The 18,149-nt window shown below is 41.5% G+C and overlaps 1 protein-coding gene across 3 annotated transcripts in view; it reads left to right on the forward strand.

Moving 5' to 3' along the window:
- LOC136873821 (putative phosphatidate phosphatase) overlaps positions 1–16,692 on the forward strand; it is a 337,454-nt gene extending 320,762 nt beyond the window's left edge. For 2 of the 3 annotated variants that reach the window (XM_067147078.2, XM_067147080.2), the window contains one exon: positions 16,155–16,692. In XM_067147078.2, the coding sequence (XP_067003179.1) occupies positions 16,155–16,322 (168 nt within the window). In that variant the 3' untranslated portion in view covers positions 16,323–16,692. Of the gene's footprint in view, positions 1–2,875; positions 2,942–16,154 lie in introns of all 3 variants that reach the window. The other variant, XM_067147079.2, reaches the window with a different exon arrangement.
- The last annotated feature ends 1,457 nt before the right edge of the window (positions 16,693–18,149 follow it).

Raw genomic sequence — 18,149 nt, forward strand, 5'->3', positions numbered from 1 at the left:
AACTGCAGGAACAATTTATTTTTTGTTTATTTCAAGTATTCAGTTTGCTTGTACGAATAGAAATGATACAAGATTATGGACGTGCTTTCCTTTATAAGAAGCTGTATGTTTGATTAACATGATTGCAGACAGATACAGTAGATATATGTTTTCTGAAGGCTTTGTTGAACGTATCTTGAGTGAATAAAATCCTTTTCAGTTTATTATTTTCTGGCAGTGCGTTGAAGTACTAAATCGAACAGCCCGTACGAATAGAATGGGTACATACTGTAGGTATTAGATTGTTGACATTGAAGCCTTCACGGCACGTACTTGTAGACATGATATGAGCTTACGCTGTGTTAAGAAAACAGGGTGAAACTCTGTATGTTTCGCACAGAACTTGCTCCGCATCTTCAGAAGGAAGTCTCGAGTGTCCTCGAGGAAGTCTTCTACAATAATGAGGATTTGAATTTTACCGTTGGAGAATTGTAGTGGTACGCTTGTTCGTCACCAGGTGGCTCGCTGTATGCTGGCTCAGCGGGAGCTGACGACAACATTAGATCCAAGTGAGATGTTACGCACGTATAGAAGTATGACATTAACACATAACACAAAGCTAAGAACGAACCAACTGGCGATGAGGAACGTACGAATTTGGAAAACACCCTAATGAAATAACAGTATTGAAAGGACAGGGAAGAGAACTACTTACGTAAATCCTTAATGGTTGGCAACCACGTATTTCTTAATTGATAGCCAGTGTCCCTGTTGAAAGTTTTGGGATTTTCACGTGTTTCCGCAGCTTCTGTATTAGCTTTGTTTTCCCCTCGGTCCTTACCACCCGCCGTACTATGCTTCAGGCGGTATGAGTGTACAGGGAGTATAATTTAAGACATCACACTACTCGCCACAGGCCACGGGAATCCCCGAGCGAGTGCCGTATAGCTTGTGTCAAGCTTGACGTGATAAGACGTTTTAACAGCTGACGCAGCAAGTTATCACTCAGTTCGCTAGTAACTATTGGACTTTAAAGGTGTTATAACATTGTTATTATTATCATCGCGATCGTTAAGTACAATACAGCAACAAGAAGAAGAAACCAGTCAAAAGGAGCCTTCGAATACTCTGTAGACATTTCTCCGGTTCTATAGTACGATCACAACGTTATGTGCAACAACTCGTTCACAAGTGGCGTAGTACTGGTTCTGTAAGTAGTAAGAAAAGAACAGGGAAGGAGAGGTTCGAATATATACAGGCAAGACTGCAAATCGGTCCACATAAGTCGCTTCGGAGAGTAGATCAGGAAACTGGTATTTTAAATTCTTCAGCAAGTAATGCAATAAAGTTATTACGTTTTCGATCTTATCTGACTCATTCTGTCCATAACATACAGCCTGCAGATTTCATAGCAAGAATAACATTTTGTAAATTGGCTAATAAATAGTGTTCACGATATCGTGGATCCGAACTTCATTTTTATTCGCGTATTTATTTGTTTTGAACATGTATATAACTGGTGAGTTTCAGTTTCTTTTAGTTTCTATAGGCGTAATCATGCCGCTTCTTTGAGACGATCATGTCCGCCCACTCTCTCCGCTTCCAAGTGCTCCTAATCCTCGGTACACCACTGTGAAGTCTTAAATTGTACTCCCTGTACAAGAAGTAATTGTAAGTACATCACTGCACTGCAGTTTCAGATAGTGTGCGTGCGTAAGTTGTATAGACACATTCTGCGTACAAGAAACGAACGTTTCTTCGCACTTGTATGTCTGCAGTCGCTCATCATTAAGTACTACCTGAGCTACGAAAATACAATTTCAACTTTCTTCTTCAAATAGTATATTATTTTGACGTCATACTTATTCAGGGCCCCACTGATAACCAACAGAAGAAATATTTGTATTTATGTCGCAAACAATCTGCATATTTACGTGCTGTAATTTTGTTTATTCCTATTTGATTTGTTTCCATTATATTATTTAATTTTCCAGTCATTCGCTAAATAGTCAAAATGAATACAACTCGAGCTCCAAATTCTCCCTAAATAGAGTCTGGACTTCTCGTTATATTATTTCACAGAAAATATGTCCGACTCGTTGGCTGAACGGTCAGCGTACTGGCCTTCGGTTCAGAGGGTCCCGGGTTCGATTCCCGGTCGGGTCGAGGATCTTAACCTTAATTGGTTAATTCCAATGGCACGGGGGCTGGGTGTATGTGTTGTCTTCATCATCATTTCATCCTCATCACGACGCGTAGGTCACCTACGGTGTCAAATAGAAAGACCTGCACCTGGCGGCCGAACCCGTCCTGGGATATCCCGGCACTAAAAGCCATACGACATTTCACAGAAAATATGCGAATTACACTTTGGCTCGATCTACAGTACTGGACAAAACTATTTTATATTTTTTCTAGGTGCCAAGGTTTCCTCAATACTTTAGTTCTAGAATTTCCCGAAAGTACAGTCATTCGGAACACAGACGTGGTCGGAAACGCAAGTACTTGTTCGTGCGCTCTCCTGTTTGAAATGTGTTTCTCTCGCTATTGTGGTTTAGATAAATAAGAACACCTATTGGATATGGAAGCGGAAGGTATGTACTTTATATTACAGCATAATGTTATTGTTTTATTGTTTAAATTGTAAGTTTTTAGACAGTATTTGTATGGGTATTTTTGTTACCTCAAAATTATGAGATATCAATGTTTTTATTTACATGTCGGGTCTTCTCGGGATATATTTCTTTTACAGACATGATATTTATACTAATGATAATTGTTTAACACAGTAACATTGTCCGCCCTCGTACTTAATTTTGTCTTTATTCATTCAAACTTAAATGTTAAATAAATTAAACTATTGCAGCATAGCAATTTTTCGTTTTTTCTCTTATAGATTCTTTGGAAACGGTCAAGGAATTCACCAGAAGAGCATTGTATGACATTCTGAAGCAATTTAAAGGTAAGAAACAGGATAAAATGTTTTCCTTCATGGAAAAACGTGTAGAAATGACAAAATGTCCACCTGATCAAAAACTGTTTTAAATTGTGCTTTGGGGTATTTCAAAAGTGACTTTAAGAAAAAATGTACAGCCACTAGTTACAAACACGAACATTTCTTGAAAATCAATGAACAATGGCTTAAATCTTGGATTGAATTGCCTTACTGGTCTACGGAACATACACAAAACCCGGGACGACCTCCTAAAGCATTCCAAGAATTAAGTGACTGCAGTAAGTGTCGAAAATCTCAGGAACTACGACAGCAGGTATCTGTTGAGGAATTGGCGTATGCAGCCGGCGTAAGTCAGCGCACTTCGCATAACAATGACGCGTCAAATTTAATAAAAGAAATAGTTTCCTCGCCAACCAGAGCTAGGAAATTGCGCGCTAAGTTATTACTTCTACTCAAAAGCAAACCATCGTTAAAAAAACATACACCCCAAGAGGCACTGACAGTTTTTGTACAAGGCGATTTCAGCCGAAGACATTCATATCTAATGCAATTCTACCTATTGGCCAGTTGTCAGAAGAGGCAGCTGAGGCTCGCAACAAGCACATACGGAAATACAGAATACATTTTCCTCGTACATTTCCACGTGTTGATTGTAACAGAGATATACTACACAGACTGCTATTAAGTTCAGACCCAAGTTTTAGCAGACCAATGCATCATAAGTAGAGTGTCCCATTTTCGCAAGAAGCAATCAGTCTAATGGTTACAAGCACTCCATCTTTACCTCTAGATGAAAATGATAGCGACGAATCTATAGATTAGGGCCTTTCAAACGCCCAAAATCTCACGCGTGCAAATTGAGGCGCAGAGTGCATCGGTACCATTCGTCTCTGGGCTACTCGGCTAAGCTCGGCTCAACTTGGCTAGGATATGGAGCGCTACGGAGCAAGTGAGGAAGAGGGAGACAGGCGGAGCGAGCGAGACAGGCGTGGGGAAAGAGAGAGACTATGCTATTGCTCCAAATCGAGGAGTGGGGGTCTGCACCCTGGTCAACCAAGCGAAGTCGTCTTTTGCGCTGTGCTATAGATGCTGCTATAGATGAAGGCGAAGATGACGACGAAGAGGACAATGACTAAGAGTTTGGCACTTAATATAGACATATTGTAATAGTTTTCGTGTCAAGTTTGTATGTTTTGTAAATAAACGTCTAATTAAGGTCAAAATTGTTTTTCATTTGATTACATTGCGAACAAAAGCATATTCCTCCGTGGGTCGTCTGGAGAGCCGGAGCTCTGGCTCAGGATGCACAAGCCGACGTGGACAGAACAGCCGTTCCAGTTGTCACGGATGTTATATTTTTACTTATTTAAAGCCGTTATTGGGTCGATACATAAGTTCGTGCGGTTTTTATATTTTATTTTATTTTATTTTACTGTCACTGTCACTCACTGTAACTCACAATCATAATCACAGTCACTCAGTTATGTATTCACCTCCAACCTCTATGACCTTCAGCCAGCGTTCAGGTAGCAGTTAAATGCCTTTTGGTTTTGACTGGAAGAAATCTGTTAGCCATTGGTCAAGAGAAGCTTCGTCAGGAAACACTTGCCCTTGAATGTGGTTAGAAAGAGAGTGGAAAAGATGGAAATCTGAGAGGGCAAGGTCAGGGAAATACGTAGGATGAGAAAGAGGTTCCCAGCCAAGTTCAGTAATTACACCTTTGCTCAATTGTGCTGTATGCGGGCGAGCGTTTTCATGGAGCAATAAGACTGGTTGTTGTCTTTGTCTTTTGCTGCCAATAGCAACGGTAAGCCGTCTTAGCTGGTCACTACACACAGCAGAGGTGATCGTTACGTTTTTCGGAAGAAATTCATTGTGAAGAACGCCATCTTTGTTCCACCAAACACACAACATGATTTTCTGTGGATGGGCACTATCCTTGGCACGGGGAGTTGCATTTTTTTTTTTGATGTGCTGAGCTATTCTTTCCTCTTCTTCATGTTGACATACAGGCACAATTTTTCGTCACCGGTGACAATGTTCGAAAGGAATGCTTCGTGCCTATCGCAAGCCAACCGGTGCCGGGTAAGCAATAACTCGTTGATTTTTGTTACTGTCACTTAGCACATGTGGTACCCATATACCCAATTTCTGTACCTTACTCATCGAATGGAAATGGCGTACAATAGTTGATTGATCACATTAAAAAACTTTCGCCATTTCCCGCGTTGACATTCCATATCCGTTTGTCTGAAATATACACAAATAATACGTTCACAATAAAAAAACCAGTGTTTCACAACACACAAACTCCAAACTGTTAAAACAACGGAATAGCCTTAAGCAATCCCTTCACGCCGCATTGTTGCCAACCCAAAAAATACCGCACGAACTTATCCATCGACCCTATAACATTAAAATGTAAATATTTTTGCGAACTTTTTTTTTTGCTACGGGCTTTACGTCGCACCGACACAGAGAGGTCTTATGGCGACGATGGGATCGGAAAGGCCTAGGAGTTGGAAGGAAGCGGCCGTGGCCTTAATTAAGGTACAGCCCCAGCATTTGCCTGGTGTGAAAATGGGAAACCACGGAAAACCATTTTCAGGGCTGCCGATAGTGGGATTCGAACCTACTATCTCCCGGATGCAAGCTCACAGCCGCGCGCCTCTACGCGCACGGCCAACTCGCCCGGTGCGAACTTTTTAAACATGAAACACAGTAAATGGTAATGACCTCACCACAGAAGAAACTGTGTTCACTAAAATGTATCACTTTTCCAGATACAAAAAAAACAAAAACAGAAGTTCGGTCACGGATGTTACAGAATTTGATAACTCGCATTTTTTTCTAGTTGTTTTACGTCGCACCGACACAGATAGGTCTTATGGCGACGATGGGACAGGGAAGGGCTAGGAGTAGGATGGAAGCGGCCGTGGCCTTAATTAAGGTACAGTCCCAGCATTTGCCTGGTGTGAAAATGGGAAACCACGGAAAACCATTTTCAGGTCTGCCGACAGTGGGGTTCGAACCTACTACCTCCCGAATACTGGATACTGGTCGCACTTAAGCGACTGCAGCTATCGAGCTCGGTGATAACTCATATTGCACCCTGTGAACTAAAGTTTAAAATCCAGCTTACTGCCTTAGGCAACATACATTTTATACATATTGTGTTGATCTGCAAGCCTTACAGGTTCTAATTCTAATATAATTATTTATGAAATGAAAAAGAATTGATTTTATAATTGCTTTATTCATGTCACGGATGTTACATGGAATTTGTCACGGATGTTACATCTGACATGATACATGATATATTAATAAGATTACATGCTATAATTTAAACAGTTATACAGTAATACATTATTAGGCCTCTAATTAGAAATCAGACCAAATCATTTTATTTATTGGATGGAAGAAACCATGGGTTGAAGAAAAGGTTAATGTGTGGTTATTATCCAATTTGTAATTATAACATGAATAGGATTTTAAAGACTTTTCTTTACAACTCCTACAAGCAGATTTTGCTTCTTAAATCATAAATTCGGACACTCCCGGCACTAAAAGCCATACGTCATTTCATTCCATTTCGAGTTATCTCAAAGTTCATTTATGTTGTTTTCAACAGATGCATAATCATCAGTTTCATCATCAGAATATGATTCAGATCCACTGACAGAATCAGATGAATACACATCACGCCAACGCAATTTACTGTTCATACTTTGTGGCACTATTTCTGGAAAGGCAACTTGTACTTGTTGTTTAACAGATTTTGATGTCAAGCCAGCAGCTGCATCTACATAATCAATTTTCTTGACGTGATGTTTTTTTCGTATTCCTGGTGTCGTTCGCACGTATTCCCATCGTTTGTTGAAAAATACTAAAGTTTCCCTTTCTTGGTAACAAAAAGTACCTCAGTTGACTTACATTAAGCTAAGCGACTTTGAAGAATTCTTCTGCATTCTGAACAGTACAACGTCGTGATTTTATCACTGTCCAGACCATTCGTTTAACTTGCCCGCCAATGGCATCTACTGCTCCTTTACCATGGACAGCTTCAAAATAGTTCCACTCTACAGTTTCCACGTTGAGATGATCAGGTAAGTTGCACATATTGAAAGCTGTATACTAGCTCTTAAATTGCGAAGAATAGTTATCTGAAAATATAATCAGGTTACATAAATGGGCATCTGGGTACCTACTGACTGTCTAGAATTACTCAGATCATCACTTACAACCACATAAGAAATTGTTCTGTCGTCAGACCACAAGCACCAGGTGAAAATTGAAACTTGAGATTGCTGCCAGTGAGGTGACTGCACTTCATCTTGTGAAATGCCCCTGTAATTCTCGGCATGATCCACCTGCATCACCGCCGCTTCATACCTTTTCAAATTTTTCTTCCTCTCCTCAAAATAGCTTGCTTGCTCATTCTTCGCGTACATGTGCGCCTTGAAATTGGCAAGAGAGGTATTTATTTCTGTAACCAGCTCTTCTAGATTTGTTGTTCTCTCTTCAACAACCCGCTGCCCATCGGTCTTGACCCACTGTTTCCATTTAACATCTTTTGAAAAGTCACAGTTTCCAGCGGAATTTTACATCATAATAACAAACTGTCCTTTTATTTGTCATGCAACGCTCTTTACAAATATTACAGCACATTTTCTGTATGTTAGAATATCCCCTTGATAATCAAGGCAGAAATGAGAAATAGCATGAGCTAGAAATCTGAAATGTTCATGATTAATACAGACACATACATTGTGTGGAGCTTCTGTTATTGGTCTCGTGTTTGGGGCGCGTTTCAAGCAATTTTGAAAGAGATACCTTTACTTCAGGATGTATCTCCAAGAATCGGTGGTAAGCTTCTGCAACTTTCATTACAAGGAAGCGTTTCTATCTTTTATCCTTCTTCCCCGTGACTTCATCTTCTACTGCAATGCAGTCTATTTTATCAGATGTTTTCCAGCCGATCTCTTCATTTTCAAAAAATGACTTCACTGTTTCCAAATCTTCTTTTGAATATGATCGTTCCCCGGGAGACACTGTAACTTTCGTAACGTGGCTGTCGGACTTCGGGAAAGCTTCTTTTAAAAGTTGTCTGTTTTGGAAGGGCTCAATGGCAAAGCCTTACATGATTTTGGACAGATTTTCGAAGTGTGCTTGTTGAAGAATATGACCCCAAAACTGAAGGTTCTCAATTTTCTTGTTGGCTTTTTAATCTTTTCCTTTCTCTATCCTTCTCCAAATATGCAGCCCATCTCTCTGGATTTTCAGATTTCATTTTAGCTCTCATTTTTGTTATTCTAGGAGCATACTTCACGTATGGTACTATCTTCAACAAGAGGAAACAAGCTTAGACTAAATTATAGATTATTTTATATTTCTGTTTCTGTTTACTTACCATTAATTTTATTGGCATTTCATTATAACAAAAAATAAATTCTAGACGGAATAAAGAATATTAATTTCATTTTACTCTGTGACTTAAATTCTACACATCAGTAATATATTTTAAATGTCTGAATTATCCCAGTAATAGGTTATGTACTGGAGTATACACTGGCTTAGCAAATGTCATGGGATAGTCACCTAATAGCGTGTGGACCGAGCTCGATAGCTGCAGTCGCTTAAGTGCGGCAAGTATCCAGATTTCTCGAGATAGTAGGTTCGAACCCTACTGTCGGCAGCCCTGAAGATGGTTTTCCATGGTTTCCCATTTTCACACCAGGCAAATGCTGGGACTGTACCTTAATTAAGACCATGGCCGCTTCCTTCCCACTCCTAGCCCTTTCCTGTCCCATCGTCGCCGTAAGACCTATCTGTGTCGGTGCGACATAAAGCAACTAGCAAAAAAAAAAAAAAAATCCTCTGGCCCTGCGAACTTCAGTGAGACGCCGTGGAAGTGAGTCGACAAGTCCCTGGTAGTCCTCTGGACGCAGCTGACACCAAATCGTTTGCAGAGCGGCCGCCAATGCTGGTCTGTTCGTAGGGGCAGGATCCATGGCACGGAGCCTGCGTTCCAGGACATCCCAGATATGCTCGATAGGGTTCATATCGGGGCTCCTAGTTGTCCATGGCAGTCGTTGGACCTCCGCTCCATGTTCCTGGAAACATTTCCGGGCGACGTGGGAGTGATGTGGCGGCGCGTTATCATCTTGAAACACCGCAGAACCGTCTGGGCGCTGGAAGGCCAAAAATGGGTGGAGATTGTCTCCGAGCAGCTCAACATACCGCGTACCATTCAAAGTCTCTTCCAGAACAACTAGGGGGTCAATTCCATACCAGGAAAATGCACCCCAGACCATAACAGAGACACCAGCGCCCTGGACCGCACCTTCGAGGCAGGCGGGACCCATCGCTTAATGTGGTCTGTTCCATACACGGTGCCTCCCATCGGCATGGTGCAGTTGACATCGTGATTCGTCCGACCATATCACGTTACCCCATTGTTCCAGTGTCCATCCCTGGTGACTGGCGACAAATGCGCGTCGTTGTCCCGATGACGTTGGGTTAACAGTGGCACCCATGTGCGGCGCCGGCTCCCATACCCCATAGAACCCATGTTCCTACGGATTGTCGACTGGGAGACGTGTCTAGCACGGCCTGTGTTGAATTGAGCCGTGATTTGCTGCACGTTTGCCCGTCTGTCACTGTTGACAATCCGTCTCAGATGTTGCCGGTCACGGTCATCGAGGGTGCCTGGACGGACGGCGGTCTTTCGTCTGTTGTGGACGGTGACACCCGCATTCAACCATTCACGATACACCCTGGACACGGTTGATCGTGTGAAGCCGAATTCCCGCACCACTTCCGAAATCGCACTCCCCATCCCTCGGGCATCGACCACCATACCCCGTTCGAACGGTGTCAGCTCACGACGACGTTCCATGTTAAACCTGTCACATGCACAGCCCCTGCTCACAAGGTCTCCTATACAACTGCCACTGGCACAGGGGGCGTGTGGTGCGCAGACAACACACCTCCGCATCAGTGCTCCGCTATCCCATGACATTTGCTGAGTCAGTGTAGTTCATAATGTTAGACACCCTTAACTTAAAAGTATCAGTAGTGATAGAAGTGTAACATCCGTTACGTCTATTTTATTATTATTTAAACTCAGATATTATCTTTAAGATGGTAATATTTTAATAGAATTTCAATATTTTCTACCTTTGACAAAAACAAATTTAGTTCAATTATGTATTTTTTAAGTTTTTTTTGCCACGGGTGTTACACCATGTGTGCATCTGACTACTGTTCTACATCTGGTCATAAAGCACGCTACGAAGAATCATCTCCCTGCATACCCAACCCCGTAGAAAAACGGGGCAAGGGTTGGACAAACATACGTACTGAATGGTGCGGACTAGAGAGGCCTGCATGACCAAGTATGAAGACCATATGGAATAGTCTGACGCCCGGCTGTGTAGGCAAACCGCCAAACGTTTCTGTTAAGCAGTATTGTATGGTACAACTAGGAAAGATCCGACTGAGTGTTTATATTCGGTCCTTTCCGTCATTGTCAGATCTGTTCTTTACCTATGTTTGCCGTATAATAGTACACTTGAGAACTTAAGTATCTCGTGGTCGGAAATATTAATTTCAGACAAGAAATCAGTACAGCCCTCAGAACCGCCCAGAACCTGCTTACATTGGTCAGATCCATTAGGCACGTAACACATGCACACATCTGAAGAGTGAAGGGGAGGTGGAGAGAGTGAAGTACGGGATATCTAGCATGAACGAAACACGCGGAGGGGAAAGTACTGACTTCCCGCCTTCCCACACGTCCTCCCTGGTTTGACAACGATAAGAGAGGGGAATGACGGGAGTCCTTGAAGGCAACAGACGTACTGTGTATATCAACTCATTGAGGGCCAAATTCTCCAGTTACTTTGTAATTCTTGTGTGCGAAGGCTGACTGAAATGTTAGGGGTCTCGACCATGACTTCATTATCATCGCGCTCAGCCACTGTAACAAAGAATGACCCATATTTTTGTCAATATTGGCCGTATTAAATTAAACTAGGTACTTTAATACTCATGCAGACTCTGTCAAAAGAAGAATTAATATACTTTGCACTAAAATATATATCAAATATGAACCCAAGAAATTAAGATGAAAGAAGGTAAATCGTCGCTGCCGGAACAAAACCTCCTATGTGAAATAATTTTAGCTTAGAACTTTGGCTGGTAAGGTTCTGTCATCTGAGGAGCAATATCGTGTGCATATTGTCAAGGCATTCTCGCTCTTCACAATGTATGTGCTGCTGGTCAGTATATCTCCAAAACATATTATCACATAGGAGGTTTTGTCCCGGCAACGACGAAATGCTTCATATAAAGATTTAGGGTATATCCTCTTACTGAAATATGGGATAAATATGATGTAAGTCTATACAAATACAAGACAGAAACACTGCTTACATTTAAAAGACATGTAATTGAAGAATATTTTTCACAATCCAAAAAATAATGGTAGGTAATAATAAAAATAAGATTTTCTCATAAAATCACAGTAAAATGTCTTAAAAGAAACGAAGGAGTGCATTGTGTAAGAAAAATATAAATAAACTAGCAAATGTACTCGTGCTTCGCTACGGTATTCTACATTGTATTCGAATATCGAATAGTGTACATGCAGTAAATAAGATTGTTTTAAAATCGCATGTCTCTTAGCGTTATCCGAGAAGGAGCATGGGGAGGTCCCCGTACGTTGTTTCCAATGTAAAGTGTTTGTTACGGATTTGTGATATAACGGCAGGCTCACTTGCCTACTGCCATTCACAATCGAGCTGGGAAGTTTACATTATAATTGCAGGCCCCATTGCCTACTGCGCGGACACAATCGATTTGGGGAGTTTTCGTTAAAATGGCAGCCCCCTTTCCTACTTCCAGACAGATTACGGTTGAGGTGTTTTTATTATAATGGCAGGTAATTACCCTACTATCACTCGAAATTGAGTTGTGCAGTTATCATTATAATGTCAGGTCCATTTTCGTACTGCCAGCCAGGTTACTGCCAGTCACACCAAGCTGGTGAGTTTCCATCAAAATAGCAGGCCACTATGCCTAATGCCAGTCACATATTAGATGAGGACATTTGTTTATAATGGCGGGCACCCTTGCCTACTGCCAAACACAATCGGGTAGGGGAGTTTTAAACAAAACTGCATGCTCCCTTGCCTTCTGCAAGACAAATGGAGAGTGAACTAATCATTACAATGGTAGGTCTTCCTTACTAATGACAGTTACACAGGAGTTGGAGAAGGACCCCTTTCCTACTGCCAGTCAAAGTCGGTGTGGGGAGTACTGATTACAATAGCAGACACCCCCTTTCTCTATCGCTACAAATCGACATCAGTGAATATATATAGATCGACATACGAAAGTATATGCGTGTTTACAATATTGCAGGCCTTCATTTACAGATTAACTGCTGCTAAACGTACGTCATATCGAGAAAGGATGATACCATAAGACGCCGGATTTAGTGGCCTAAATGGTCCTATGATATCTCATCTATTCTTGGGTCAGATTGAGTTAGAAACGTTGAACAGGGTAAAGTTTTTGTAAGATTATCTCACATTGCATTACTTTTCGGATAATAATGTGACAGTTACATACATAGCATTTGGCTCACATATGGCTACTGGGTGGGCCAGTTTTCGTGAATAGTTTGATGATTCTGTATTTCATATAATTGAAAGTATGAATTATGCATGTGAAAAGTCCAAATTAACTTAACATCGATTAATATAGAAAAATCAAACGTAAAAGGGATACAGATGCGGCAAAAAGTCATAAGACCAAGGTTGTAGATCATTCCAAATTGAACGGAGATTGTGCAATTCGTTATGTGATAGGACTTTCCGAAGGTCTGCACCATCATTAAAATTGCCTGCATCTTTCGATGAAACTTAAACTCGTGTCCTCATCCCGAGGTGGTGCAGCTCTTTTCAGGCACACCCCCAATAGAGGTGAGCTGCATGTACATACCAGCCCCCCTGCCATTCTTAAATTTCTGGCAGTACCGGGAATCGAACCCGGGCCCCCGAGGACGGCAGCTAATTACACTAACCGTTACGCTACGGAGGAGAACTGCATTTTTCGATATTCTTCGGGGATAAAAAGTGAAAAATTTAATGATCTTGGAAGTTTTCAGTCCGTTACAGGCTAAAACGTATAATTTTGTCAAATTTCAATTATCTTTTTTCTTCTGGCAGATTATGCCGCTATCTGGATTTTGGGCGAGGAGGGTAAAAATTAGGACTTTCAGGAAACTAAACCAAAAATTATGCAGATGATCATTATTACCCCTTAAACGGAAAGCTGTACGAAAATTCCGCCAAAATAGTCAATGTAGAGGCACACAGTCGTTACGATTTGATTTATATAGATAAGGAATCAGCTCCATGTACAACACCTTTTGGGCTATGTCCGCTGGACTTAACTTGCAAAACTGACCTTTCATGATATTTCCCTTATTAATCCTCCTGTCGAAAAAATGCACATGAAAAAAGTTTTAGAGGTGGAATTCCATCACGTTTGGTCGATTTCCAGTCAGGTTGGTCTTGTTCTGTATATATTGTGGAAGAGTAAATCACCATTCCGGTTCCCTATAAACCGCCAGTCCATTCCGGAACATGAAATGTTATTGACCTTTAAAACCTACCTTTGGACAGGTGGATGCTAAATATAAATTTTGTTTCGAATATCTTCAGTAGTTTTCAAGTTGTAAGGAATACGCTTTACACGCACACGCTCGTGAGTTAAGTCCGATGGGACTTGTACCGAAAAACGGTCCGTTAATGATACCTCCCTTATTAATCCTCGTATCGAAATGATGCATATGAGAAAAAAGGTTTAGAAGTTAATTTCCATCGAGGTAGGTAGATTTCCATTAAGTTTGGTTGTGTATATTTTGTGGAAGTGCAAAATCACTGTTTCGGTTTCGTATAAACCCCCAGTTAGTTCAGGTATTTAGAAACAATATTTGCCCTAAAACCTATCAAGGACAGGTGGATTCCAAATATGAAGCTTGGTGGAAATACATCCAGTAGTTTCTAGCACTCGCGTACATACGGCGTAATTAAGGAAGAAAATATTACAGTTAAGAAAGTTGAAATTAATAGAAAATGGATTATAACTGAGGACAGCCGGATAACGACAAATATGTAAATGCCAAGTGAATGTATTGGAAAATCAAATGCCCCTCAATAAATTATGCTGGTGTGAGTTATGGATATAATAAAGCGGTAACAGAGGAGAAATTTACGTGCAGTGATTCTTAGGTAAACAAATAAGAAGATGACTAATGGTGTTATTACTTAATCTATTCGAGGGCGGTAATAACATCCGATATTCCATCAATATCCCGCATATAGGTCGATTGACGCCTCTCTCGCCTTCTACCCAAGGAACAACCACGAATTTAAAAGCATGATGAGGAAAATGGCAATACGTTACTTACCTGCTGGCATGCAGTCAGAGACGTTGCCATGGTAACCTGTAGGTTCGTTGTCGGTCTGTCGGTCACTCAATGCAGAGCATGATACCAGCAGAAAATTGTAAATTTCTCCATCATGTGAAGAGTAAGGTAAATTATGAACATAACGAAAGTTGTTTATAATGAAGAGGCGTTTCACGTACGGCAAACGGAGTTTACAGAAAATCAATAGTATAGGAGAAAACCATTCTGGTTTTCCTATAAACCCTCCGTCTATTCAAGGATTTTAAAATGATATGCATATCAAAACCTTCCCCGGGATGAGTATACTTTAAATATGAAGTTTGGTTGAGATCTATCCAGCCGTTTCCACGTGATGGTGGAACAGACAGACACGAAAGGTAAAAACCACCGATTCGGTCTTGAGTTGACCTAAGACGGATAAATATCTGAAAAATTGGCAAAACAAAAGAAATTACAAACAGCGGACCCCCTACAATTTTATTTATATAGATAAAATGAACGCTTCCTGCACACAAAAATAATTGTATTTGTATAATCTTAAATAGTGCACTGGTTTTCCATAAAAATAATAATTTTCTAGCAATTCAAATGATTGGAAGAAACTAATTAGGGAAAAACGGAAAGAAAGGCTTTTCATTACTTTCTTAATAGCAAGGGTGTTTGGAAAACCTTTCCTGTGGAGTTATTGTCAGCGCTCAACAAACAATTAAATGCCACACATGTTGGGGCGGAATTATATCGTGTACATTTTTGCACAAGTAAATTACAGTTAATTAATTGTTTTCCTTGATCAGGAGAAGCCAGTATAGCCAGAATATTTAACCACAGAAACATCTTAACCAGTTCCCGAGAAAATGGTGTTGGGAGTGATTTCTGAGTGCGTAACGGGACAGGCCACACCTCCTGGACGACGAACACATGTGACGTTGCTTTGGTTACTTCTCCTTCATCCTCAGGGTTGGCCAAAATCTTCGCCCAAACGTTACCTGTTTCCTTTTCCACCCGCAATTCTTGTGATCGCGATTGTACCACCACCACCAACAACAACAACAACAACAACAACAACAACATTATCGATGAATTTATATACTTATGTTGTTAATAGAGTGAGAATATTAGAAGTGCATTATTTAAATCATTTAGATCCCTCTCTACCGATGATAACATTAATCGTAGAGTAATGAGCTGCGATTGGTAAACTCATATGGACATAATCTGCGAGCGTAGAAAGATCAGTATCATACAGGTACAATATGATAATTTTACATCAGAAAGAAAGCATATAAAACTCTATAAATTGGCAGAAATATTAGGAATTCGTCTCTTATAATTAAATATCTCAACTTATTTTTGTATTTATTTGTCCATATTAGATGCGCGAAACTCAGCCACTGCATTTGGCTGTATTCTGTTAGCTATGTGGTATTATTTTTAGCGATGGTTTACTCAGGGACAAGACCGATCCGCAGTAAAATTAACGGCCGACTGAGCACAGGTTTTGCTGACTGGTTAAGCCAAACTGAGTCTAAACCAGTTTATGCAGGCCTGTGGACACAGTACTGAAGTAGTAACTTTAGATAACTCACGGGATCTGACTATTCAACAGGGCTGCGCCGATGGTTGAAGAATGTATTGAAAAAGTTAACTTCTGGGGGTAAAGTGCAATACATAATTCTTGTGTGGAGGTAATAGCGCCGAGCTGTTTTTCACAATACAGTATTTCTCTTTGTTTTCCAGATCTGTGCAGCAGGGGACCTGAATGCGGACTGGTGCTGTATGTGGTGTTCTCCATGCGAGAAGACGTATGCCTTCTCAGAACATGGCCCCGGTTCCATCGACCGCGAGTGTTACGACGGGGTGGAAGATGGAAGCCCCGCCAATACTGCTTCGCCAAGCAGACAATAAACTTTCTATCTAACTATTGTGTACTAGTTCTTATACAATACATTGTATTATTTTTATTGTTGATCTGATTTTATGTGTGGTTATAACATTTAACAGATGTATTGTTGATTGAGTGTTGTCCGACTCATTGGCTGAATAATCAGCGTTGAGGCCTTCGGTTCAGAGGGTCCCGGGTTCGATTCCCGGCCGGGTAGGGGAATTTAATCGTGTTCGATTAATTCTTTGGCTCGGGGACTGGGTGTTTGTGTTTGTTCCAACACTTTCCTCTTCATATTCAGAGAGCACACTACACTACCAACCACCACAGAAACACGCAATCCTTCCATATAAGATTGACGTTACGAATGGCATCCGGCCGTAAAACAGGGCCAAATCCACATGTGCGACACAGTTCGCACCCGCGACCCCACAGATATGGGAAGAGCGGTAGTAGAAGAAGAAGAAGAAGATTGTCAGATTGACTGTTAACTCTTCTTCAGTTACCTTGTCTACTTCCATTTGAGAGTTGTAGGCTACTTATGATATAATCTCAACCTCACGAATTCGACTCTAGCTTATGTAGATGGCATTTCAGATGTGCTGAACGAGGAGGTGGGGGGGGCAAGATAGCCGAATGGCTGCAGTCACCGGCTTCTCACCAAGCAGACCGTGTCTCGAATCTCAGCCAAAGCATGTTGAAGTTTAGAAGTGAAGGATCTTATCCTTATGGTTCCGATTCCACGTTCCGTGGCTATGATCACATCAATCATCACGTAATACTTCGAGCTTGCTAAGCTTTAGAAAGCCCAAAAAATGGCTCCCAAGAAAACCTGTGCAAAGAAGATCGAGGATGACCTCAAAAACCGAAGGCTTGTGGCCAAGTGCACCAAACTTGTTTAAGATTCGGCTATTCTGTGTTTACGTAAACATGGTTTAAATTTAAGGACGGGTTAGAAGGAAGCGTGGAGCACCATTCTTAATCAAATTAAGCATGTTTACCTGGCAGTGAAATTAAACACTAGCGTGATGTTTAACTTGCTAGCGAAGAATAGTGAACGCGCTTCGGTGATTTCGTGTTTCTTTTGTTACACTAGTGTCCAAAACTTAAGCGTAAGTTACGAGTAAGCAGGGCAACAGGAAATAGACCGCAAATCGCACGACATATGCACCTACCAACCTTACGTGTTCGCTTGTATAGGAAAGGAGTGTTCCCTGCTTTGACTAGCAGCGTAACCGCAAGGTAAACACAGCCAGTGCCTGCGCCCCATATTCCCTCGGTCGTGTTTGCCCTGTTATAGTGGGCAGAGTGTAACCTCGTGGTGAACGTGACAACACAATGGCACAACGACGCCATTTGGACCCCGTTTTGCAGGGTAGAATACTCGGCCACCTGGAAGCAGGCCAGACACGGACCGAAGTCGCCGTATCCTTAAATGTGCCACACACTGTCATGTCCAGGCTTTCGAGACGATTTCGAGACACAGGAGATGTTAGTCGTAGGCCAGTACCAGGTCGATCAAGGGTAACCACCCCACAGCAGAACCGATATCTGGCCTTAACCGCCCGACGAAATCGGAGTGCACCTGCAAGACAATTGTCAGCGGAGCTTGCAGCCTTCTCGGGCAAACTGAGTATCGCAGGCTCGGAACAGCAGAGGTGTTTGCCTGACGTCCAGCGGTGTGCGTCCTGCTCACTCTAGCACAGAGACGGGCCCGTTTACTGTGGAGCCGTCAACATCGAAACTGGACCATGAATGAATGGAGGCATGTGCTCTTCACAGATGAATCCCAATTCAGTTTGCAGAACGATTCCCATCGCACATTAATCAGGAGAGAACTGGGTAGGTGA

Source organism: Anabrus simplex, chromosome 5 (assembly GCF_040414725.1).
Source record: "Anabrus simplex isolate iqAnaSimp1 chromosome 5, ASM4041472v1, whole genome shotgun sequence".
NCBI classification, from domain to species: Eukaryota; Metazoa; Arthropoda; class Insecta; order Orthoptera; family Tettigoniidae; genus Anabrus; species Anabrus simplex.